We start from the raw sequence: 26,462 nt of genomic DNA on the forward strand, positions 1-26,462 counted from the left end.
AAGGCTTAGGGGGATAATAATAACCTATAAATAGCACTTTTTGCCTATCGAGTTGGTAAATAAATTAAAAAAGCAACTACTCAATAATGCTACGGAATAGGGCACCCTTCTGTGAGCTGTTGCTGCTGCTTGGATAAAACATAAACCTGGAGAACAGTTTGTTAATACACGTGAAAAACAATAAAAAGGTGTGTGACCCCGCAATTCCATGTCTAGGAATTTATCCTACAAAAAACTTGGTTACACAATAGTAATTTAGCTATAAGGATGTTCACAGAGTACTGTTTATAATAACAAATTATATAAATTGGAAAGAATCTACATGCTCAGCAACATGAGAGGATTTAAACAAATCACAGTATTTCATATAATGAAAAACTTTACAAATAACTGCCAGGATTACAAATATCTATTTAATGACAATGAAAGATACTTAATTACATAATTATTAAAAGCTAAAAGCAGATTATAAAAGTAAATAACATAACTTCATTTTGTAATACAAAGTAGAAGTCTATACAAAGCAAGAATATGTAAAAGACACAAAATTATATATATATTAATATGTACCAAAATAGATATACCTAAGTATAGATATATCAAAAATATCAACAGTGGTTATTTCTGAAGGTATGGTATGAGCAGTGGTTATTTTCTTCTTTTTGCTAATTGGTATGTCCTAAATTATCTATAATGGTAACACAATACTAATGAAAAAAGTTCCCTCCCCCAACCAAATCAAATTTCCTTTTCACAGATGAAACAGCTTCAATTCTGTTAATTATGTGACAATTTATAAAAGTTTTGCAATCTTTCATAAAACTGCTTCACAATAACACTTTTAAATCACATAATTATACTAATGTTGATTTCTTAGTTTTAATAACTCTACCATTCTTATGCAAGATGTTAACATTAAGAAGCTGAGTGAAAAGGGTATGAGAATTCTCTACACTATTTCTGCAACTTTCTATAAGTCTAAAAAAATTCTGACATTAAAAAAAATTTTTTTAAATCACACAACTTAACCTAAAATACAAAACTAAAAAGTTTATAAATGTCTTACATAGTTATCAATTATGGTATAACCAAATCTCAGTAGCTTACAATGGCAGAATTTTAAAACTAAATTAACGTATTAAACATTTTAAGACCACTTTAAAGTACATGCTATCGAAACCACTTTCATGAGCTGATAAACACACACACTAGAACACTAAAATGTACATGCTATATATTATAAAAAGTAGAGCTCTTCCCTCAAATGTTTTAAGGGAAATATCATATGATCAACTGTGCCCTACTTATGGGTTCTTACCATTTTTAAAAGTATCTACAAAAAAAAAAAATCTGACTTGGTGAGATCTGAAAAAGAAAAAAAAAGAAAAAGTACTCCTGGCCACAGGCAGGGTTAGACTGGTTTATATAAATTATGTTGTTTTATTCCCATTTAATAGATAAAGAAATTTAAAGCTCAGTCCATAAGACAGTTGTTAAGTGGGCTGCCCATGGTCACAACAGCTAATAAACAGTACAGTCAAGATTCTATCCCAAGTAGAGCTTATTTAAAAAAAAAAAAAAAGATTCTAGTCCAGGCAATAAATTATCTCACCCAGTTCCTGATAAGCTCATTAGTCCAAATTAAGTTAAAAATGGTTCATAGCAAAATACATCCCTGGATTATGGACGAGATACTTCCTGAGAACGACAGTAGGTCATATTTGTATGTAACACAGATCCCTGATGAACAGCGCATATATGGTGGTAATAATAATAATACAATGGTTCATATGTGGTAATAATGCTGTGTAATACTGTAATAATAATATCCATGTATTGTAATAAGTTACAGACACTGTGCTTTTTTAATTCCTAAGCTAATAGAAATCTTATTATTTTGATTTTCTATCCAAATCAATAAAAACCTTTCCATTTCAGTAATTAATCCACTACATTTAACTGATGCTTTCAATGGAGCATTGCCTTTCACATGTTCCATTATTCTCACTTTATCCTTTATTATTGTTCCATAGTCAAGCAACTGAAGCCTAATGCTCTCCCTGTGAATGATGGCCTTGGTCTTTCTCTGAAGGTGTTTCCATCGCAGTCACCTTTCTCTTCTCTGCAGGCTCACCTGCACTTGCAGTGGACTTTCGCTTTGGAGGCATGGTCATGAGGGTAAACACAGACTCACAAAGCCCAATAAAAAAGTTAAGATGAAAGTGATATTGTGTGCAAGCAACCACATATACAATGAGACCAGCTGCTAGCTTAAAGATGCTGCATCAGGCTGCGATTGGTGGCTCACGCCTATAATCTTAGCACTCTGGGAGGCCAAGGCAGGAGGATTTCTTGAGCTCAGAAGTTCGAGACCAGCCTGAGCAAGAGTGAGACACTGTCTCTACTAAAAATAGAAAAATTAGCCTGGAGTGGTGGCACGCACCGATGGTTCCAGCTACTCAGGAGGCTGAGGCAGGAGGATTGCTTGAGCCCAGGAGTTTGAGGTTGCTATAAGCTACGATGATGCCACTGCACACTACCCTCGGCAACAGAGTGAGACTGTCTCAAAAAAAAAAAAAGCTGCACCAACAGACTGCTTATGCCACACAAATTTGCTTACATGCATGGAAGAAACTATAACAGTTCCTGGATTATTAATCTGATTATTTAATTATAAATCATCCTTATGGGGAGCCTTGGGAGCCCGTTCGTAAGTATGGAACACCATAAGTCGGGTCACCTGTAACCCAGGGACTGCCTCACGGCAAAATCCATACACAGATCAAGTTCGTGATGTTGCCTTTAAATACATGGCATACTGATCAAAATAACAGGCTACAGAGACCACTTTTATCATCATTTACCATTTCCCTTTTTAATTTTAGGTTTTTGGAAGCCTTTATATAGCATATGAAAAGACAGCTGAAAGACTGAAAATAATAAAGATAGACATTTATAAATACCGTCAGAGGACACAGGAGTTTGCACTGGAAAACAGTGAACTATTAAAGTAACTATGCAGCTATAAACATATTTATATCATGTATATATCATTTCTTACCTTGTGCAAATGCCGAACGTGATTTTCCAAAAAAATCTTAGTTTCTGTATAAAGTCTTTCTCCAAGGGGTTCAGGATAGGCCACACATAAAGCATAGATATCTCTAGTTATATTATTAAGGTTTTCATATTCATTGGTGATATAATTTTAAAACAATGAGATTTAACTCATTTGGCATTAAACGAAAATTTTCATTTTTGTGGTTTAGGCTTGTAATAGACATAATATTGTCTTATATATATGACAAAAGTGAAATATGTAACCATGCTTACTTTAAAAAGCACAATAAAATTCATTCATTTATTCATTCAACAAGTATTTATTGAAAATTATTTGAGGACACTGTGAGGAAGATAGTACCTATTAGAGAGGTTAAAATCCAGGGGGGTTTCTGGAAAATCAAATTACCCAGAAACCTACAAAACAAGGTTCACGTAAGAATGGATATAAGCACAGTATCAACAAACGGCTAAGGAACATCAAAAGAGGTAGATATGCCTAAGCAATTCTGAAAAACAAAACAGAAAAATTACTTACTGGACACATTCTCCCAGTCATAGCACTCAAGATATTCTACAACCTATCCACTGTCCTTCAGCATTTACTCTATTAGAAGAAATATAGTATGAATAATAGTGATATCAACTAATCAATTAAGTTTTTGAATACCATCACCAGCGGCAGACAAACTCTAACAGGAGTTGGAAGAAATGAGATCTAATTGAGACTTTACCTTCTACTAGCCACTGACCTTTTGTTTGTTTGTTTTGTAGAGACAGGGTCTCCCTAGTTGCTCAGGCTGGTCTCAAACTACTGGCCTCAAACAATTCTCCCGCCTCGGCCTCCCAAAGTGCTGGGATTACAGGCATGAGCCACTGCACTCAGCCATAACCAGGGATCTTAACCAAGTCTCTTAGCCTCTCTGGGGTGCCATTTCCCTTTTGTTTTTTTTAATATCCTGTGCTTTATTGAATCCTTTTAATACCTCCAAGGATTAAAAACATTATGCTAAGGATAAAAAGAGACTTAAGGCAACACCACTTTATGATCTTGGGAGCAGATACAGTGTGAGATAGGATGTCAGAGACTGTTTGATATGCTGCCTCCGATGTGAAAACGCATTCTGGAGATAACAGCTCATTTGTCCCCATGAACACCGACACCTGAATCCCATCTAGGTCAAGAACTCCTCGTGGTTGTCTCTAAGATCGTTCCATGGCAGAGCTTTGGTATCTGATCAGTAGAATGACCACTACCAACTGCCCCCGAGGTAAACATAAAAAACGTTCCTCTGGCATCTCCAGAGTCCCTGTGAGACCCAAATAAGCTCATGTAGTTTAAAATGCTTCATAAACTACACATCACTGACCAAATGTGGACAATAAAGGACATGAGCAATCTGAGACCAGCCTAAGGATGCAGATAGAAACTGAAAATAAAGTTAATTATTTAGGATGGAATCAAGTATTTATATTTAATATAAAGATCAGGAAATATTACAAAATAAAAACATATACTTAAAAAATATATTAGAGTTGAGGTGCAGGTTCTTCCTCCTCTACATCCCCATAACACCCTATGTATTCTTCTATCAAACATATTTTTATACAACAGACATTATTTATACTTTTGTCATCCACACTAGCCTATTCTGATCAGCTCTACATTTCCAGCTCCTAGGCATACAGTTCATGGCATGTGACAGGCCCTTATTAAATGCTTTTTGAAGGAAGAGAGGTGGGAAGTCAATGTCATGTGTTCTACTTACCTAGTACCCTACTCCAAAGAGCAAGCAGCCCTCCCCACATGGGGTCACCATCTGGTAGACTTCAGTCAGACTTTTCCATCTTCTTTCTAAACCCTTTTCTTACTTATTTTTAATTATAATGAGTAACTAATAAAGTATCTTCATATACATATGTGTATATATATTTCTTCAACACACTACTGCATAAAAGCAAAGCAAAAAATTTCTTTAATATTAAAAAATAAAAATAGTCAAGTAAAAAAATCATCCATATAATGTAATATCACTGAGCCAGATTTTTTTGTAGGAAAAAAATATACAGTCAGAAAAAACATATTAGTTATTATTTTAAACGAACTTAGATATAATATGGAACCTTTATGAATTAAATTATCTAAGTAAAAGAGAACAGGCTATAAAACTGTTCACTAGCAATAACATAATACATTAAAATATTAACCTATATTACAAAGAAAGTAGGAATCTGAATATATACCACCTAAGAAAGAAGAATTTAAAAAATTTCTTGTATATAAATTCTACAGAAGATTGGTTTGGTGAAAGAGAAAGGGAGCAAGGCATCGGTAGAGAAGAAACGTGGTTCAAAATAATGTTATTTGAACACGTGGATAAAGCCTGGAGCCCCTGCAGTTTTCAACTATAAATTCTTTTTTTTTTTTTTTTTTTTTTAAAGCCCTAGGGCTGGGCGTGGTGGCACACGCCTGTAGTTCCAGCTACTCAGGAGGCTGAGGCAGGAGGATCACTTGAGCTCAGGAGTTTGAGCTACGATGATGCCATGGCACTCTACCTAGGGCAACACAGCGAGAGACTGTCTCAAAAAAAAAAAAAAAAAAAAAAAAGTCCTAATTTACTACATAATTTAAATCCGCTAAGGGCTTTTGTTTTGTTTCATCATAGAGATTTATACTATTCAAACTCAATTATTCACCACAAACTTACCCTGGTAAAATCAGACATAAAAAAGTTGCCAGAATAAGGGGGAACCAGGGGTGCTTCTGGGATGCTCAGAGTGTTCTATTTATTGGATACACAGGTGTATTCACGTTGTGAGAATTCATCTTTGGGCAAAATCACAAAGAAAAGGAGGGAATTTTACTTTAGAACCAATAGTAACATAGCACTTTATTTTTCAAAACAAAATTTAAAACAAGGGATTCCATTCTTTAATTTTACTTTTTTTGTGCATATTTTTTATTTTGGGGGGAATTCATGGTCAGGTTAAAAATAACTAATCTATCTTAGATGATTCAAATAAATAGGGGTCACTTTCCAGGGAAGTCATCCATTTCAAGACCACTTATAAACCAAGCAATTAACTATATATTCTGTACAACAATAAAGAATGTATTAATCTTTTCTTTTTCTTTACCTCATGCTCATTTTCCATCTTCTTGTCATCTTCTACAATGAACTCCTTTGCTTCCCTCTCTGAGTAGGTAAAATATCCTTAAAAGCACCTAAGTACTTGCCTAGCCAAACCTCATTCACAAACAAGTAGCCTTTAACACTTTTTCAACTTTTATTAAGATTCTCGACCCAAATCAATCCATAATGTTCCACAGAAAAATTAGCTTAGCTAATTTAAAAGACTAATTCAATACTAAGTTCTTCAAAGGCAGAATCCATATAAATTATCCCCTGCATAGACTGGGAAGCACAGGGATTAGATGTTTAAAATCTTGTATTCAAGTCTTTGCTCTATCAATTACTACCTGCATAAAGCTGGGCAAGTCTGTTTATCTCTGAGATCAGTTGCCCCATCTGTTACATAAAGATGAGGAATTATATCAGCCCTAGTGATCTGATAGGCTTGTTTGAGGTATCAAATAACATAAAAAATGTAAAAGATCTTTGCAAATTATGAAGCCTTCAAAAATGTTAGCATCAGCCAGGTGTGGTGGCTCACGCCTGTAATCCTAGCACTCTGGGAGGCCGAGGTGGGCGGATCGTTTGAGCTCAGGAGTTCGAGACCAGCCTGAGCAAGAGCGAGACCCCATCTCTACTAAAAATAGAAAGAAATTATATGGACAGCTAAAAAATATATATATAGAAAAAGTTAGCCGGGCATGGTGGTGCATGCCTGTAGTTCCAGCTACTCGGGAGGCTGAGACAGGAGGATCCTTTGAGCTCAGGAGTTTGAGGTTGCTGTGAGCTAGGCTGACGCCACGGCACTCACTCTAGCCTGGGCAACAGAGTGAGACTCTGTCTCAAAAAAAAAAAAAAATGTTAGCATCAGTTTATGTATCTTCGGTGCCCAGAACACAGGTAGCCTAACAAATGTTCCTCACTGACAACTGCAGTTGTGATCAGTTAAGTGGTTCCCTGTTGGTCTAAAAGAACTTCACTGTTCTGGCATCAACACTCGGCTTAATATTAACAATTAGTTAGGCACTGAGAGCAAGCTGAATCACTGTCTTATGAAATCAGAGCGTTTCTAAAGAATGCACGCCCTACACAATGAGGGCAACCCTTCTTTAGCTCCAGAAGACTGCTATAAGCGGGCAGCGCTAGTTAGGTCTGGCAGACTGCTGTCATGTAAGAATGAAGGACATCAGGCTTCAGAGCATCCTACAGAAAGCACGGATCTGCATTTTTATATAAAATAGCCAGATTTTGCAGACAATCTAATTAAAAAGCATGTTTCCATCCCAGTCATTGAACTTGCTGCTCACCCTCTGCCCAGAGCACTCTGCCCCCAGAATCTGCAGGGCTTGTTCCCTCGCTTGGTTCCAGTCTCTGCTCAAATGTCACCACCCTTAGGAAGCCTTCCTTGACCAACTGCACACATGTATTCCAAGCCTTCACCACACCCTGACCCTGCTTTAAGATACTAAGTACTCAATAAATATTTGTTGAATGAAAAGTTCTCAAAACTTGACTGCCACAAGAGGTGATGGACTTGGATATGTAAATAATAATATATTTGAAAATACTTACGCTGGAAAGTTCTTCTATTTATACAAGCTTAAACCTGTACTTCCTTTTCAACAAGTTTATCAATTCTAGAACAATAGTCCAAGCTGCAACTAAAAGGATACGAGAAGCGATCGTTCCACGTTGCTCTTTCGACGTATTCCAACATGACAACAGCTTTGATAGTAGTTAATAGTTTGTTCCATGTTTCATCAAAATCTACTACTCTTGGTTTCAAAGACATTGTGCAAGGTTAGTGTTGAATCTGTCAATCAAAAACAATAACAACGTTAGAATGAATTCCACACGCTTGGTTAATTGCATTTAAAACACCATGTACTTAAATATTAAATAGCATGACATATGAAAGGAATAAGAACAGAACCTGGCACATATTAAGAACACAGTAAACATTGATTACCATCTTTTCACAACTATCTGGACAAGACATTTCATAGACTATTTACACTCATTACAAATTCTAGGAAATGGAAAGCTTTTATTAAAATTATTTATGATCAAGGGTGTCATTTCAAAGATTTATAAGCCTCCCTTAATATGTTGAGGGAAAGAAGCAGGGACCCAGGTAACTAAAGAGCAAAATCCCACCATGGGAAACATGTAGGACACTCAACAAAAAGGTTTTGGTCCCAAATCCTTGTCATTGGCACTCCTTAAACTGGAGAAAGAGCAAAGGAATAAGAAAAGTCATAAGAAAATGAAAGAGTTTATCTTCCTGGAGCATCAGTTTTGGTAAAAGATTAAGGAGGAAATTTACATTTATATTAAAATAAATGGTGAACTGTAAGTAGAATACAAAATTCACATGACCTTTTAAGATAAAAAATTAAAGATATCAAAGAAATGTCTGGTTCACAGCAGAGAGCTTTAGGCTCCTTCTCAGATTCTTGGGGTACATGCAACCCAACTCTCTGACGAGAAGCACAGCTCTAGCATTGAACCCCAGGCTCCAGTGAACTTGACGGGACTTTACTGGAGCTAAAAGACTCCGCCTGCCTAGCAGACAAGCTCCACTTAGGAATTAGCTAGTTTCCAGAACAGGGTCCCAAGGTTATAGAAACTTGGTTCAAGCTAGATTCTAAATCTTTCTCAACATCACACTGGAACAGAATTAAAAGAGAAACTTTCTAAGTTAAATTGAATTGCACAAGGGAACGCTTTTCTGGCATATGTTTTAACATCCTCCAGAGGCTCCCCTTATTCCAGGACTGCGAAGCACCAACCTAGTCTGTAGCCAAGGCCAAGCAAGGATGAAATCTCTTTTCTCTTGTCTCCCACAGTGGAGAATAAAGGGGCAAAACAATGGGGAGGAGGGAATGAGGCACAAAGAGCAAAGGAGACAGGCGAGGGCAGCTACAAAACACCAGAGGTCTTTCTGTCCTGAGAACTCGAGGGGAGTCCCGGGAACGGCCTCCATGGAAGAAAAGGAAAAAATAAAAAAAAATCAGAGAAAAGTCAAATACCCAAATAAGGGTATGCCACACTGAATCAACATTCTCTTTCCTCAGCATACCAAAGGCTCGACCTCTGATCTTCAACTCCTTCCAGAACCATCTAGAATGGATTAGCAGTGATTTCTCTGTGCAAAGGTGGGGAGGGGGAGGTCAGAGTACCTACCAATTTTCCTTAGCTCTAAATCAGGAATTAACTGTAACTCCTTCTCTCCCTTATTCACCACATCCTGTCCAACTACTGTGCCCCTGAGTCTTTCCTGAATCCATGCATTCCTGCGACCCACAAATGCTCTGGATTCAGGCCCTCACCAGAAATAACAGCTGTTACATTCGTACAGTGTTTATTCTAAGTGCATTGTATGAGCTCATTTAATCCTCCCAACAGCCTGACAGGTAGGTCCCACTGTTCTCCCCATTTTCTAGGTAAGAAAACCAAGTCACACGGTGATTAAGAAACTTGCTTAGGCCAGGTGTGGTGGCTCACGCCTGTAATCTCGTTGGGAGGACTGCTTGAGGCCAGGAGTTCAATACCAGCCTAAGCAACATACTGAGTCTGTACAAAAACTAAAAAAAAAAAATTAGCCAGGCATAGTGGCTCAAGCCTGTAGTGTCAGCTACTCGGGAGGCTGAGGCAGGAGGATCACTTGAGTCCAGAAGTTTGAGCATGCAGTGAGCTATGATGACGCCACTGCACTCTAGTCCAGGCAAGAGAGTGAGACCCTGTCTCCAAAATATAAATAAAGTAAATAAATACTTATTGAATGAATGAATGCAACAGTTGAAGTTTTCAGGGGAAGAAAGAATTTTGGTGTCCAAAGAAACAACCCGGACTCAAAAAAGTAAAATAAAATAATGTTTCTTCTGAGAAGATGCAGTAGAATAGAAAGAAGAAAGAAAAGAAAAAAAATTAAGTTGTTCTCTGCTTGCATATCTGGAGGGGGAAAAAAAAAGAAAGAAACTTGCTTAAGGTCACAGCGCCAGGTAACGGTGGCATCAGGACTGAGCCACGCGGAGCCTGTGCTCCACCGCTAAGGGCAAGCGCACTGCCCCGCTAACACTGCCAGTGACTTTTTCTCTTTGCCAGACACCGTTCTAGGTTCAGATATAGTGGCCAAAAAACAAAAGTTTTTGACCTCAAGATTAGAATCCTGGATCTTGCCCTTACCAAAAGATGTAAAATAATATGTTTTGATAGGGGCAAATCAAAAAGTTGACCATGTCACGTTTGCATTTTAAAGCCGTCTAATGTTTCCTACTGCAGACAGCATTCGGTTTAGGCTCATTCACGACGAGGCACCAGACTAAAGCACTTCTCCGGCTTCTCCTTCTCACGGTCTCCCTTCCTTGACCTCATAATCCAGTAACTTCTCTCTGCTTAGAGCTCACTGAACACAGCAGCCTGATTCCTCCATCTGCCTTTACTCATTATTTTCTCTGCCTAAAATGCTTCTCTTTTCCTTAACTGCCCCTCCCACCCATTTACCAAACTCCCTACTGATACAGCCTTGGGCCAGATACACCTGCTTTTAAAAAACTCTCTTGGACCCATTTAAGCTAGGTGAGGTGCCCATCTTGGGTATTACCCTAGAACTCCATGCTCACCTCTATTAGAGCATTTAATCATTCTGAACTGGAATTATCTGTTTCTTGAGAGTGAGGACTATTTTATGGCTGTATACCAACATCCCTCCCCATTTGTTTTCTCCTCTTATGAAGTTAGAATCATATCATGAACACACTTGTAAATTAGTTTAATGGTTGGACAGACTGTCTTGTAGCTTTATGGAATCATACTGACACTGACTTCTCTGCTGAAACCAATAGATTTATGGTAGGATGGGCACAAATGCAGTGATAATCCGCGTTTGGATAGATGGAAAATCCGGAAGCCAGAGCGAGAGATACACTGGCCTAGAAAAACACACCAAAACCCGACAAACTAATGCAGAAAGTATGCTGAAATGGTCTATTACAGTGTCTGCCCACTAGAAAGCTCATATAACTATTAATAAAAAACATAAGTGTCTCCGTTTTCTTGAAATTGTATAAATGATAACGTATTCATGGAGGGTTTACATAAGGACATGAAAGAGACAGGGCAAAGAAACAAACAGGACCAGGACTACTGCACTGTTTTCTACCTCCCAAACTGTCAAACAACTCACAAAAATATATGAGTTTTGCTCTTCATTCCTGCACATTCCTGGGGATTCCCATCACCCCTCCGTTAGATTGTGTCCCATCAATTATCTGCAAAGTTCAAACCTCACATTACCATAATCACTTTTAGCTTTCTTCTGAGTTCCACTCTTGCAATGATGGGGCTTTTAGCACTTAGGTACATAGGTACAGTGTCTAGGGCCCCTGAGAGTTATGGGCTCCAAAAATAAAATATAGGCTCCAAATTTTTTTAAAATTTCAAAATAAAAATATTAATTGCCTGTTTACAGAAAACACTGTCAACATTAATAATAAATATATTTGTGAAATTTTCATTACATATGAGGACACTCGTACATTAGATTTTCTCACAGCACCATTTCTAAATATGTGTGACTGTTGATAATAGTACATTAAATAATTATACAAGGAACTATATAACCATAGTTACCATATGCCCCAGCAATTCCATTCCTAGGTATATACCCAAGAGAAATGAAAACACGTCCACACAAAAACTGGTACACAAATGTTCATAGCAGCATTATTCATAAAAGCCAAAAAGTAGAAAGAACTCAACCGTCTATCACTCAATAAATGAACAAATAAAATGCGTTATAGCCTCAAAATGAATTATTATTCACCAATACAAGGAAATGAAGTACTGATATACACTACAAGAATGAACCTCAAAAACATTATACTAAGTGAATGAAGTAGGTCACAAAAGACCACATATTGTAGGATTCTCTTTATATGCAATACCCAGAATAAGCAAATCTATAGAGACAGAAAGTAGATTAGTGGTTGCCTAGGGAACTTGGGAGGGAAATGGGAAGTGACTGCTAATGGATGAAAATGTTCTAAAATTGATTGTCACGATAGTTGCACAACTCTGTGAATATACTAAAAACCGTTGAACTGTACACTTCAAATGGGTAAACTGAATGGTATATGAAGTATACCTCAATAAAGCTGCTATACATTTAAAAAGTAAATTATAAAAATCCTACCAAAAAATTTCAGAGTAATTTAAGGGGGACAGAGGGGAGAACAGGTGCATTCACATCGCTGCACAGCACAAAATTCTGAAGTCTCAGTTTCTCTCCCACTCCTACACCATCTAGCCACCAGCTTCCATCGCCAGAGGCAATAAATGTTATATGTTCCTGGGAGTATTTTATACATACGGTTTGTTATCCCTCTTTGACATAAATAATATATATAATCTTTTTTACATACATGGCGTACTATTCACATTGTTACATACTTTGCTTTTTTAAGAGTATATTTGGTAAAGCAGTCCATATTAATACACAAAGCTTTGATCTTACAGCATTTCATTGTATATGTTTGATATGATATGATGAGTGCCTAGTTTAATACCAGTAATTTTAAGTTAAATGGTTTTTTAAAATGTTATTAGTAAACTCATTTCACAATAACTTTAATAAGGTTTTCATTTAAGGTTATTTTATTTTATTTTATTTTTTTTGAGACAGAGTCTCCCTCTGTTGGCTGGGCTAGAGTGCCATGGTGTCAGCCGAGCTCACAGCAACCTCAAACTCCTGGGCTCAAGCGATCCTCCTGCCTCAGCCTCCCGAGTAGCTGGGAATAGGTATGCACCACCATGCCTGGCTAATTTTTTCTGTATATATTTTTAGCTGTCCACATAATTTCTTTCTATTTTTAGTAGAGACGGGGTCTTGCTCTTGCTCAGGCTGGTCTTGAACTCCTGAGCTCAAACAATCCACCCGCCTCGGCCTCCCAGAGTGCTAGGATTACAGGCGTGAGCCACCGTGCCGGGCCCATTTAAGGTTTTGATAACAAAAAGTCACAATTGCTATACGTATTTACTGATAAGAAAAAGAAATTGCAGTGATTGTATCATTATGTTCAACTACCAATTATTAAAGGCCTTCTGCACGTCTTCTATGCAATACATATTATATATACAAGCATTGCTAACCCTCTCAAACCTGCAAATCACCAAAATGAATACCGCAGGAAACTCTACTGGATAATGAATAAACTGCATGTACACATGAGAGACAGAGACAGAGAGAGATGGATGGGTAATCAAATTAAGAGACTAAAAAGGTGCGTTAATCACTGTAATTGAGCTTATTTGAATCCAGATTTAAACACTTTCTCGAACTGATATATGGGCCAGGGATGGTGGGTCACACCTGTAACCCTAGCACTTTGGGAGGCTGAGGCAGGAGGATTGCTTCAGCCCAGGAATTTGAGGTTACGGTGAGCTATACACTCTAGCCTGGGAGACGGAGCAAGATCTTGTCTCAAAAATGAAAAATTAAAAAAAAAAAAAAACCTGATATATGATATCTCGGGAAATTTGAACACTGATAGGATATTTGATGGCCCCAAGGAATTTTTATGATAATTTTATTGAGTTTTTAAAAAATGAGAACCCCTTTATCTATTAGACATTTTAAAATATCTACAGATATAGTGAGATATACTTTCTGAAATCTTCAAAATTAAACTGCTTGCTCATGTGTTGATAGTCATTGAGAATGAATGACAAGGACATAGGGGGTTATTATATTATTCATTTTTTATATATATTTACAATTTTCCAGAATAAAACAGTAAAAGGCCGGGTGCAGTGGCTCATGGCTGTAATCCTAGTACTCTGGGAGTCCAAGGTGGGAGCATCAGTGGAGCTCAGGAGTTCGAGACCAGCCTGAGCAAGAGCGAGACCTGTCTCTATAAACACACAAAAATTTGCCAGGTGTGGTGGTGCATGCCTGCAGTCCCAGCTACTGGGGAGGCTGAGGCAGAAGGATCCCTTGAGCCCAGGAGTCGAAGGTTCTGGTGAGCTAGGCTGACGCCACGGCACTCTAGCCCAGGTGACAGAGCAAGACACTGTCTCTTAAAAAAAAAAAAAAAAACTGGAAACAACCCAAATGCCCATCAGCTGGTGAATGGGATTAAGCAAAGAAAAACAAAGCATGGTGCATTCACACAATGGTGTTCTGCTCAGCAATAAAATGGAACAAATTACTGATACATGGAACAGTATGAATGACTCTCAAAAGCACCACGCTAAGTGAAAGAAGGCAGACTCATTAGCTACATATTCCATGATTCAATTTGTATGACTTTCTGGAAAAGGCAAAAAATAGCATTGGTTCTGAGAGGCTCAGGATGGGCGGAGGACACAGCTACAGAGGAACACTAGGAAACTCGTGGGGTAATGAAATATTCTAAGTCCTGACTGTCCACACCACCCGCCATTAGTCACTTTAGTAGCAATTTTGCTTATCAGATCAAGTTCTCACACTACTCTTATCAGCTTGAAGTTTAATGTCTTTTTCCCTTGCTTTCTCATTTTCATTTTTTTTTTTTCTTTTTTTTTTTTTTTTTTTTTTTTTTTTGAGACAGAGTCTCACTTTGTTGCCCGGGCTAGAGTGAGTGTCATGGCGTCAGCCTAGCTCACAGCAACCTCAAACTCCTGGGCTCAAGAGATCCTCCTGCCTCAGCCTCCCGAGTAGCTGGGACTATAGGCACGCGCCACCATGCCCGGCTAATTTTTTTCTATATATATTTTAGTTGTCCATATAATTTCTTTCTATTTTTAGTAGAGACGGGGTCTCGCTCTTGCTCAGGCTGGTCTCGAACTCCTGACCTTGAGCGATCCACCCGCCTCGGCCTCCCAGAGTGCTAGGATTACAGGCGTGAGCCACCGCGCCCGGCCTCATTTTCAAAAAAAAAAAAAAAAATAATAATCCAGTCAAGAAATTTAAGAAACTGGCGTGGTGGCTCACACCTGTAATCCTAGCACTCTGGGAGAGTAGAGAGACCCTGTCTCTACTAAAAATAGAAAGAAATCAACTGGACAACTAAGAATATATACAAAAAATTAGCTGGGCATGGTGGCGCATGCCTGTAGTCCCAGCGACTCGGGAGGCTGAGCCAGGAGGATTGTTTGAGCCTAGGAGTTGGAGGTTGCTGCGAGCTAGGCCGACGCCATGGCACCCTAGCCGGGGCAACAGAGTGAGACTCTATCTCAAAAAAAAAAAAAAAAAGAAAAGAAAAAAGAAAAGAAAAGAAAAAAATACTGAAGAAAACCTAGGGAAAACTCTTTTGGATGTTGATCTAGGCAAAGAATTCATAACTAAGACCTCAAAAGTACAGGCAACAAAAACAAAAATAGACAAATGGAACTTAAACTACAAAGATGCTGCACAACAAAAGAAATAATCAACAGAGTGAACAGACAATCTGTAGAATGGGAGAAAATATTTGCAAACGATACATCCAACAAGGGACTAATATCCAGAATTTATAAGTAACTCAAACAACTCAAGACAAAAAGAACAAATAACCCCATTAAAAAGTGCATTAAGGATATGAATAAACATTTTGCAAAAGAAGACAAATGGCCAACAATCATATGAAAAAATGTTCAACATCACTAATCATCAGAGAAATGCAAACTAAAACGACAATGAGATGTCATCTTATACCAATCAGAATGGCTATTACTAAAAAGACAAAACAGATGGGTTGGTGAGTATGCTGAGAAAAGGGAACTCTTACATACTGTTGGTGGGAATGTAAATTCGTGCAACCTCAGTATGGAGATTTCTCAAAGAACTAAAAATAGAACTACCATATGATCCAGCAATCCCACTTCTGGGTATCTACCCCAAAGGAAAAGAAATCACTATATCAAAAAGATGCCGGCACTCATATGTTTATCACAGCACTATTCACAATAGCAAAGATATGGAATCAACTTAAGTGTCCATCAACAGAGGACTGGATTAAAAAATGTGAGATAGATATATATATATATACACACACACACACACACAATGGAATACTACTCAGCTGTAAAAAAAAAAAAAAGAATGAAATCATGTCTTTTGCAGCGACATAAATGGAACTGGAGGCCATTGTCTTAAGTGAAACAACTCAGACACAGAAACACAAATAGTGCGTCGTCTCACTTGTAAGTGGGAGCTAAATAATGTGTATACATGGAAGCAGAGTGTAGATCAGTGGACAACAGAGACTCAGTGGGGTGGGGCGGAGAATGATGGGAGGTTGCTTGGTGTATACCATGTGCATTGCTTAAGTGATGTATGCATTGAAGGCCCTGACTTCACCACAATGCAATATATCAATGTAGCAAAACTGCACTTGTACTCCATGAATATATACAAATGGAAAATATATGGGGGGGAAAGACGCTGAACATGACAAGTCCTTAGTGAAATGCAAATCAAAACACAATGAGATACCACTTCATATCCAGTAGGAAACCATAATTTTTTTTAAAAATGGAAAACACCAAATTTTGCCAGGATATAGAGAAATTGGAATCATATCCACTTATGGTGAAAATGTTAGATGGTGCACCCACTTTGGAAAACAGCGTAGGGGTTCCCTCAAAAAGCTAAACACAGAATTATCTTATGATCCAGCAATCGCTCTCCTAGATATATTCCCAAAGGAACTGAAAGCAGGGATTAAAACAGATACTCGTGCACCAATGTTCATTCAACATTATTCACAATACCTAAAAGATTGGAAACAACCCAAGTGCCCATCAACAGATGAATGGATAAGCAAAATGTGGTATGTACATACAACGAAATATTATTCAACCATAAAAGTATAAAGTTCTGATACAAGCTACAACAAGGATAAACCTTAAAGACATTATGCAAAGTCAAATAAATAATGGACATGTATTTTATGATCTTACTTACATGAGGTACTTAGAATAGGCAAATTCATAAAGACAGAAGGTAGAGTAGACGACATCAGGTGCTGGGGGAGGGGAAATGGGGAGCTACTGCTTAATGGTTGCAGAGTTTTTGCTTGTAGTAATGAAAAAGTTCTATAAATAGTGGTGATGGTCATGATGGAATTGCAATTAATGCCACTGATCTGTCCATTTGAAGATGGTTAAAACAGTAAATTTTATGTTATGTATTAAACATATCTTACTGCAATAAAAAAATACCTCCCCCAAAATACTGTCCTTATTCTAAGTGCTTAAAACCTAGATCACACATACAACATGCAAGAGAAAGTATCTGAACCTCAGTGCAAAGTGCTCTCTAAAAAATTTTAAACGAGTGCTTACTAATCAGAACAATACTCGGAACTACAAAGACAAAATATCATTATTTTTGGTTCAGTTAGACTGCTTTCTAATAAAAGAGAAATATTTTAAGATAGCTTAAATTTTTTCTTTATGGTTTGGGACTACTTGAGGATCTTTTTCTTGTTGTCACAGTATTCATTATTTTGCTAACTTTACAGTACTTCCATGATTACTATGACTAGCAGAAAGGTATCCTCTATTTCCCACTGTCAGAAAATAGTTATAAATAAAGAGGGAAGGCTAGCATAAACCCTATGGTACTGGATTGGAATCAAAGGTATCAGTTATGAACTCATAGTTGTGAATACACACATACAGATAAAAAGATACAGAAATAAATTCAAATGTTTGTGTATGCATGGACTAGTACACATACATGTATTCCTAGCTCTGTCCACTGAGAAGGGCCTAGGAGCAATGACACCCCAGTGGCAATGAGCACACATAGAACCCAGATCTTGGTTTCTAAACATCGTTCTCTAATAAAAGGAACCAGAGCTCCTTGGGAAAGTGACTGATTCCAAAGCTGGAACAGGAAAAATACAAGTTGAGCCTAGAATATTTATGATACCAGAAAACATGAGGTGCTTTCCTAAAAATATGGGGGCATGATAAAAAGATAAAGAGCCAAATTAAAGGCGAAATCTGGAACAATGTGGGCAACAAAATAAATATTGACAGTATTAGATTATATGCCACAGATAAAATATTTAATAAATGTCTACAACTCAATACTGATAAAAACAAATTATTGAAAAAATAAGTGCAGACAAGGGATAGCTCTTCCTTATAGATGAATTCCAATTAATAAATACAGAAGCAGGCCAGGCATGGTGGCTCACGCCTGTAATCCTAGCACTCTGGGAAGCCGAGGCAGGTGGATTGTTTGAGCTCAGGAGTTCGAGACCAGCCTGAGCAAGAATGAGACCCAGTCTCTACTAAAAATAGAAAGAAATTATATGGACAACTAAAAATATATATAGAAAAAATTAGCCGGGCATGGTGGCACATGCCTGTAGTCCCAGCTACTCGGGAGGCTGAGGCAGGAGGATTGCTTGAGCCCAGGAGTTTGAGGTTGCTGTGAGCTCGGCACTCTAGCCTGAGCAACAGAGTGAGACTCTGTCTCAAATAAATAAATAAATAAATAAATAAATAAATGTAGAAGCAATGAGAAGAACACAAAATTACCATTAACTGAACATCACAGTAATAACTGTTGCAGGCAAGATCTACCAAACAATGCTAAAATCAGTAGGCAAAAGTTCGAGGAGAACAGTATATCTGCAAAGTTCCAAAGAATCTCTCCAAGATATCTATTAATTATAAAGTGAAAAACAGTAACATCACAAGTAGAGAAATATGGCAGCTACCACCTTAACGAAATGAGAGTTAACGTCTCTAATAGGATATACTGACATCCTGTCCCCTGTGATATGATGCATTGAGAACTCTAGATCACTTGCATAGCAATTTTGCCAAAAATACATAATGTCAATCTAATCATGAGAAAATAGCAGAAAAACCCAAATTGGGGGACATTCTACAAAATAAGTGACCACACTCATCACAACTGTGAAGGTCATGAAAGAGAAAAAGATCACAGATCAGAAGTGACTAAGGAACCACAACAACTAAATGCAATGTCTGATCCTGGACAGAATCTTAAATGGAAAATGGACATTAGTGGAAAAACTAGTGAAATTCAAACAAGGTCTGCAGTTTAGTTAACAGTATCAAACCCATGTTAATTTCCTGGTTTTGATCATCATGTTATGCTTACCTAAGCTGTTAACATTAGGAAAAGCCGGCTGAAGGATATACCCAAGCTTTCGTCTTGCAATTTTTCTGTAAGTCTAAAACTATTTCAAAATTTTTTAAAAATTAAGTATTCTGTGCCTTCTTTCCTTCAACCAAATTAAACCAAAGGGAGAAACTCAAATATTTACATAGGGTAACTCCAACATTTCATTCTTTGAAAAGCAACCTATATTACAAGACTTAAATCACTGAGTTACTAGATACTTATTAAATATTTACTATATGCTAGATCTCTACCAGGGCCTAGAGATGTAACCTTCAAGAAGCTTACAGCTGATAAGAAAAACAAAAATGATAAACTGTCAATATGATGGATGAAAAATTCTGACACACGCAATTAGGCTATAATCCAATGATTAAATGACAGTAACATCATTTATAATGTTCAAGTATAGAAAGAAAATCCTTTAGATAACTAAAATCTTCAAGTAGAACATTTATACCTGTACACTTACAGAGTTTATATAAACCTCACATGCTACATATATTTCATATGGTTGTCTTATGTGTAGTAATTAGTGTCTAACGCTTCACAAAGTTCTATTAAATATTTTCTATCAAACATTACATTTCTCTGACCTAGAAACCAGCTGCTTACTTTAATCCCAGGCAAAAAAAAATTTTCCAAAAGAGAGGTAATGATAACAAAAATAACGAAAACTCAAACAGAACTAAACAGTTCTTAAATCAAGAATAATCTTCCCTTTTGGGTCCCTTCCTTTTGCTCTCCCTTTGCTGCGACAATGAGTCCAGTCGTCATCTGTGGCGTATGTGTCATGCTCTGTAAACCTGCATCTTGCTCTTGCCCTGTCTTTCTCTCCTCAAGCATTTTTGTGTTTCCCTTAAAAAAAAAAAAATCTCAAAAAACAGATAGATCAATTTACACAGAAAGTATCTGGCTAAAGATAGCTAACAAAAAAAATCAAAATGTCAACCAATATCGAATGTATTATAAATTCAGTAGAAAATACAATGCAAGTCTGGATTTTTAATTCTTCAAAATAATAAAGCTTAAAGCAAGAAAAAATATTTCACCTCCTTTCTTTTTTTTTTTTTGAGACAGAGTCTCACTCTGTTGCCCAGGCTAGAGTGAGTGCCGTGGCGTCAGCCTAGCTCACAGCAACCTCAAACTCCTGAGCTCAAAGGATCCTCCTGTCTCAGCCTCCCGAGTAGCTGGGACTACAGGCATGCACCACCATGCCCGGCTAATTTTTTCTATATATATTTTTAGCTGTCCATATAATTTCTTTCTATTTTTAGTAGAGATGGGGTCTCGCTCTTGCTCAGGCTGGTCTCGAACTCCTGAGCTCAAACGATCCGCCCGCCTCGGCCTCCCAGAGTGCTAGGATTACAGGCGTGAGCCACCACGCCCGGCCTCCACCTCCTTTCTTCCAAATGACTCAACCAGCAGGGTTCAACTGCACCCTAAAAGTCACTGCAGATCTAACATCATAACACTACTCGTCTCAAAACTTTTAAGAATCAAAGGAATATCTCCAATAAGTCTTTCCCAATTAAAAGCCAAATACAAACTAGATGAATCTATATATTCTTGAAGATAGTAACACAAGGATTATGCTAACATCTGCAATTTAACAGCCACATTACTGTTAAGATTCAAACCCAGGCAAAGAGCCAGATCACTCTGAACAGATATTTTGATTAACTGATTACTAAGAAAGGATTCGTCATACATCTCTAGTATCAATAACTTGTTATGAATCTCATGATAACATTCCAAATTTCTGCTTGTTTTTCCAAGATTTAACATCAGCCAGCCATAAGCTTTACAATATTCAGATTCGAGGGCTGATTCTGTCATCAATTTGTTAAACCTAACTCTTAGTGCATACGTGAAAACATTGCTTTCAATCATAACCATTTTTCCAGTATATACAAAGAACAGGCAGATAAGATGAAACACAAAAGAAATAGTGCAAACTTTTGTAAAAAGTTTCACAAAAAGAAACAGCTCTTTAAACAACTTCACATCTGTAGATCAAAAACTCAGAGGGCAGATCCAAATCAGAAGATGCTACAGTATTCCATGGTTTTCTCTTCTTTCTACATTCTCTCTTTAGGTGTTTTCATCCTGTTTCACAACTTAAATACTACATAATACTCTGAAAAATAAAGCAGGCAAAGGATGCTACCATTTCTGCAAAACAGGGAGAATAATATAAATACATTTGCTTATATGTGCACAAAATATTTCTTTAGAAGGATAGGTAAGAAAGAGCTAACATTGGCTCCAAGGAAAACTGGGTGACAACGGACAAGAAGTGGAGAGAGATTTTAATTCTATTCCCTATTGGACATTTTAAGTTTTGAACCATGTGAATACAGTTTTTATTCAAAATGTAAGTATAGTGTATCAATAAATAAATGCGATGACTCTCCATCTCCATCTTTCTCTCCCCACTAGAATTTAAGTTCCATGAAGGAAAAGATTTTTGTCCATTTTTTCACCACAATCCACCCTGTCTGGTCTAACCTCGATGCTTGAGAACATTTGTTGAATGAGTAAATGACTCCTTGACCTCTCCGCTAATTCCAGACTTGTATATTCAATTGCCTATTTCTTTCTCATCTCCACTTGAACAACTAGATCCAGTTTAACATGTCCAATCCGACGCCATCCCATGTAGCAATATGTTCCCCTCACCGCTTCCCCATCCCACTACCTGGCACCACCATCCTCCAGTTGAAGCCAAAAACCCAGAAGTCACTCCTGTCCCAATCAACAGCACTCTCATCCAAATCACGAGTTCAATAAATATTTTTAACTCCAAAATACATTTCAAAACCTTTTTACTTGTCCCTTAACACTCCATAACCACTACTCTTCTCCAATCTACAGATTGTAAATCAGACCAGATCATTCCCAGCTTAAAACAGAATTCCAATAGTTTTTCAATGTATTGTAAGAATAAAAGCCAAACTGCTTTGGACAATAAGACCTCACAGGATCTTGCCCCTAGCTATGACCTAACCTCTTAACTCTCAAGAGGGTCCACCTTCACTGAGCTACTTTCAGTTTGCTAGGCACCACCTACATACCACCTCAGGCTTTTGCATTCCTGCCTCCCTCTGACAGGAAAACACTCTGAACTTTCAAAGGCTACACCCTTCTCATTTCTCCTGCATCAGGTCAAAGGTCACCTTAGAAAGGCATTTCCTGACCACAGCATCTGAAATAGTCTTCCCCCAGCCATTCCCACTCTATTTTATTTCCTTCATAGTACTTACTCTCTGAAATTATTTTTATTTCTTATTTATTGTCTGTCTCTCCCTCCCCAAACAAAACTGAAGCTCCAAGAGGACAGAAGGGACAGATATTTCATGTGTCTTGTTTATTGCTATATCCCGAATGCCTGCGATATTATTTGGCAAATAAACCAGGTGCTTAAAAAATATCTGTCAACTGATAGATAAGGCAAAAATGACCTTAGAGAAGGTCCACAACATTTAATTTAGTGACAAACTGGTGATGATAGGAAGACGTGGATAAACTACCTTCACATTTATAGAACACTGAAAATCACCAGATGGCGAATGAAGAGTATTTCAGATGCATATGATCATCGAAATATTCAAAAGGTAACAGAAAGGGTATTTCTCACAAACTATGTGCATGTACACGGTAGAAATGTCCCCCAAACTAATAAACAACAACTGAAAAAAAGGATAAATCAAAACATTGTATACCTCTGTTATTTCATGTGACACTTTTGGAAGGGTCTTCCAAATAACTGTATATGGGCAAAAGAGGCAAAGTATAACTAATTTGTTCATTTGTCTGTCTTGAAAAGGAATGTGAGATTCTAAAAGGCAGGGAACGGTGTTTTGAATGTTTTTAAATGTTTATTACGTAGTCAGTACTCAATCAGAACAAAGTGATTATTTCCCATACTTTACTATGAATGTAGATTTGGAACAGGTCCAAGTCAAAGATTTTTATATTGAAAAGTCAGAGCGTATAGCGAATGTTAACAGTTTATATCTTATCTTCAGAAGTTAAACTTCCATGGTACCGCCCTTCAACTGGTCATAGTAATCCATGGGGGGAAGGAGTGGACTTAACAATAATAACAGTGTGCAATTCACAGATGTTTTATTTGCATGCATGTAATGGTAGGGAATGGTCCAGACTCCCTAGTGTGTAAGCAAGTGCTGGAGTCTGAGGATCTTATTTCACCAGACCCTAAGTGTTGAGACAGGAGGTCTAGCGTGCACGTAGGATACTCCTCCCCAAAGCTATCAATCTTCCCTGTCTGCGGAAACAAAAGTGAAAATACTCTTGGCAAGGATGTATGAGATCGCGCCCCCCTCAACACACAGAGTTGTCTCCCCGCGTGAGCACGTAAATAAGCAGGAGTCCACGCACTCTCACCTTCCCTCCCTGGGAGGAAAATGGGGCCGAGGGAGGGGCGGCCAAGATCGGGTTGGGGAGGCCCAGGATCCAGTCCAGGGGGTGGCTAGGCTTAGGGGTCAGCGCTCTGGGGAGCCGAGGTCACTTATAGGACACCACCCTCCCTGGCCTCCCCCTTTCATCCCTCTCCCCTCCCCCCTCCTCGCCCCCAACTCCTCTCCTCTGCCCCATCCCCGCCACCCATTAACCGAGAAGGGAAGTTTCCCGGCGCCTGCAGCCCGACTCCGCCACCCTCAGCGGGGTTACCTTCTGCAGAAGCGGGACAAGGGGCAGGGGACAGGGGGAGGGGGAGGCAGCCCGAAAGAGTGAAGGACGAAGCCCCTGGCGAGGAAGGTGGGCGGCGGTGGCGGTGGCTGTCAGCTCGCGTTCCTCTGATCACAGCGCTGCCATTACTGTGCGCCGAGGCCGCCTCCCCGGCCGGCCGCCGCCACCCGCCCAGGAGACGCGGGGGGTGGGGAGCGGAGCCCGGGGAGCCCGCGCGCCGACGCTCACCTGCCTCCGCGAGGAAATGAAGCGCAGCCCGAGGCCGCCGCCGCTCCCGAGCGGGACAGGGGCGGTGGGGAGGGGGGAAAGGGGAGAAGGACGGGCCCCGCAGAACAATCGTGCTCCTGAGCGCCCGGCTTTGCTCAACACACACCCTCCGGTCTCCTTCTTCCGCCGCTGCCAAACCCCCCTCGGGAAGCGATGGTAGCGTCCGCGCTACGGCAAGCGCAGGGAGCCCTGCTTAGTGCAGTTGCGAAGGCCACGGAAATCGACATTCGAAGTGATTCCCGGCTGTGCTCCCTGTCAGTGAGGCAATCGCGGTACGCCGAGCTCAAGACGCACAGTCCCCACCAAGTTTGGGGACTACTAGTAACAATATGTCGGAATGGTGTTGTCAACAGGAGAGTTTTTCCTTGAGTTGTTTCAGACCTATGTGAACGCTCTAAGACACCACAGTCCTCTTGCCACACGCTTCCATGGGCTTTGCAAATGATCAAAAATATATTAGCAGGCCGGGCGCGGTGGCTCACGCCTGTAATCCTAGCACTCTGGGAGGCCGAGGCGGGTGGATCGCTCAAGGTCAGGAGTTCGAGACCAGCCTGAGCAAGAGCGAGACCCCGTCTCTACTAAAAAAAATAGAAAGAAATTATATGGACAACTAAAATATATATAGAAAAAAAAAATTAGCCGGGTATGGTGGCGCATGCCTGTAGTCCTAGCTACTCGGGAGGCTGAGGCAGTAGGATTGCTTAAGCCCAGGAGTTTGAGGTTGCTGTGAGCTAGGCTGACGCCACGGCACTCACTCTAGCCCGGGCAACAAAGCGAGACTCTGTCTCAAAAACAAACAAACAAACAAACAAAAACATATTAGCAAAGCTACTTTTCCCTCTGACAAACTCCTTTTCTAGTGGGTGTTTATCTATAGACAGATTCTGGGACATAAGTGTATTTTCAATAAAGGAACTTCTTTTCGCAGCCTTGATCACCTAACTTCCCACCTTCCCCAACCTCCAACCACATTGATCTGAAGGGTTTTCCTCCCTTAGAGTTTTAAACAGTAACAGTTGACAGTTGACAAAAATTAGAATTACTCGTCATCTCCTCTTATACACAGGGCCACAAGGTAACAAAAGCCGGGCTTTATTTGTTGTTTGCCTTTAATATCAACAAGATCTCATGGTCAGGATCTTGTACATCTGTACCTTTTGAGCAAGCTTTTCCTTAACATCCCTTTCTTCCAAACTGTGCCAATCCTTCAAGGCCCGTGTAAAATCCTGTCTCCTGACCTGATAAATCCCACCAATCTCCTCTTCTAACCTGCTTCTCATGACACTTGAACTCTGTACTCTTTAAGAAAGAGTTATCATTTACTAAATTCAACAGTTTGTTTCCATTATGTGACCTTTTTTCCTCCCATGTTCTCCATCTTCTAATCCTGCGATTCTCAAAAGTGTGGTCTCCAGACTTCTGGAAATCCCTGAGACCTTTTCAGAGGTCTCAAGGTTAAAAACTATTTTTGTAACAATACAACATGTTCTAGGAGGAGGAGGAGAAGGAGGAGGATTAAAAAAAAAATGTTCTTTGTCTTTTTTGCTGGGTTTACATTTGCACTGCTAGTACAAAGCAATAGTAACACTGCTGATGCCTTGGCAGGAATAAAGACAGTAGCACCAACTTGTCCCAGCTGTCATTGGATCCCTGTATTCTTCCCTGCCACACACACTCCCAGCTTTTAAAAAATAATGCTTAGAGACATCCTTGATGAAGTAGTAAAAAGTATTAATTCTATTAAATTTTGACCCTTGCATACAAATCTTTTTAATATTCTGTTTGAAGAAATGGGAAGTACACATGCACCTCCACTGCATGCCAAAGTAGGATGGTTGTCTTGAAGAAAAGCACTTGTGTAATTGAGTCACAAGCTGAACTGGCTGCATTTTTCATGGCACACCATTTTTACTTGAAAGAACAATTGACAGACAAACGTGTAATTCTAACTTGGGAATTCACAAATATTTTCTCCACAGTAAACAAACTGAGCCTAACACTTTGAGCAAACAGCTGACAGTATTCATTGCCAATGATAAAATTTAGCTTTCAGTGAAATTTGAAAATTTGGAAATCTTGTGTTCACCACCGTGAGCTTGACAGCTTGCAATAAAGATTTTTCTGATGGCACTGTGGTGCTAAAAGTGAACATGACTTTT

At 38.8% G+C, this 26,462-nt stretch overlaps 1 protein-coding gene across 1 annotated transcript in view; it reads right to left on the reverse strand.

The window, feature by feature from the left end:
- CUL2 (cullin 2) overlaps nt 1–24,131 on the reverse strand; it is a 69,031-nt gene extending 44,900 nt beyond the window's left edge. Inside the window, exons 1-3 of the mRNA XM_069458622.1 lie at nt 24,019–24,131; nt 7,868–8,007; nt 3,062–3,164 (exon numbers count right to left, since the gene is read on the reverse strand). Of these exons, the coding sequence (XP_069314723.1) occupies nt 3,062–3,164; nt 7,868–7,986 (222 nt within the window). The 5' untranslated portion in view covers nt 7,987–8,007; nt 24,019–24,131. The remainder of the gene's footprint in view (nt 1–3,061; nt 3,165–7,867; nt 8,008–24,018) is intronic.
- Between the last annotated feature and the right edge of the window lie 2,331 nt (nt 24,132–26,462).

The sequence above is a fragment of the Eulemur rufifrons genome, chromosome 25 (assembly GCF_041146395.1).
Source record: "Eulemur rufifrons isolate Redbay chromosome 25, OSU_ERuf_1, whole genome shotgun sequence".
NCBI lineage: Eukaryota > Metazoa > Chordata > Mammalia > Primates > Lemuridae > Eulemur > Eulemur rufifrons.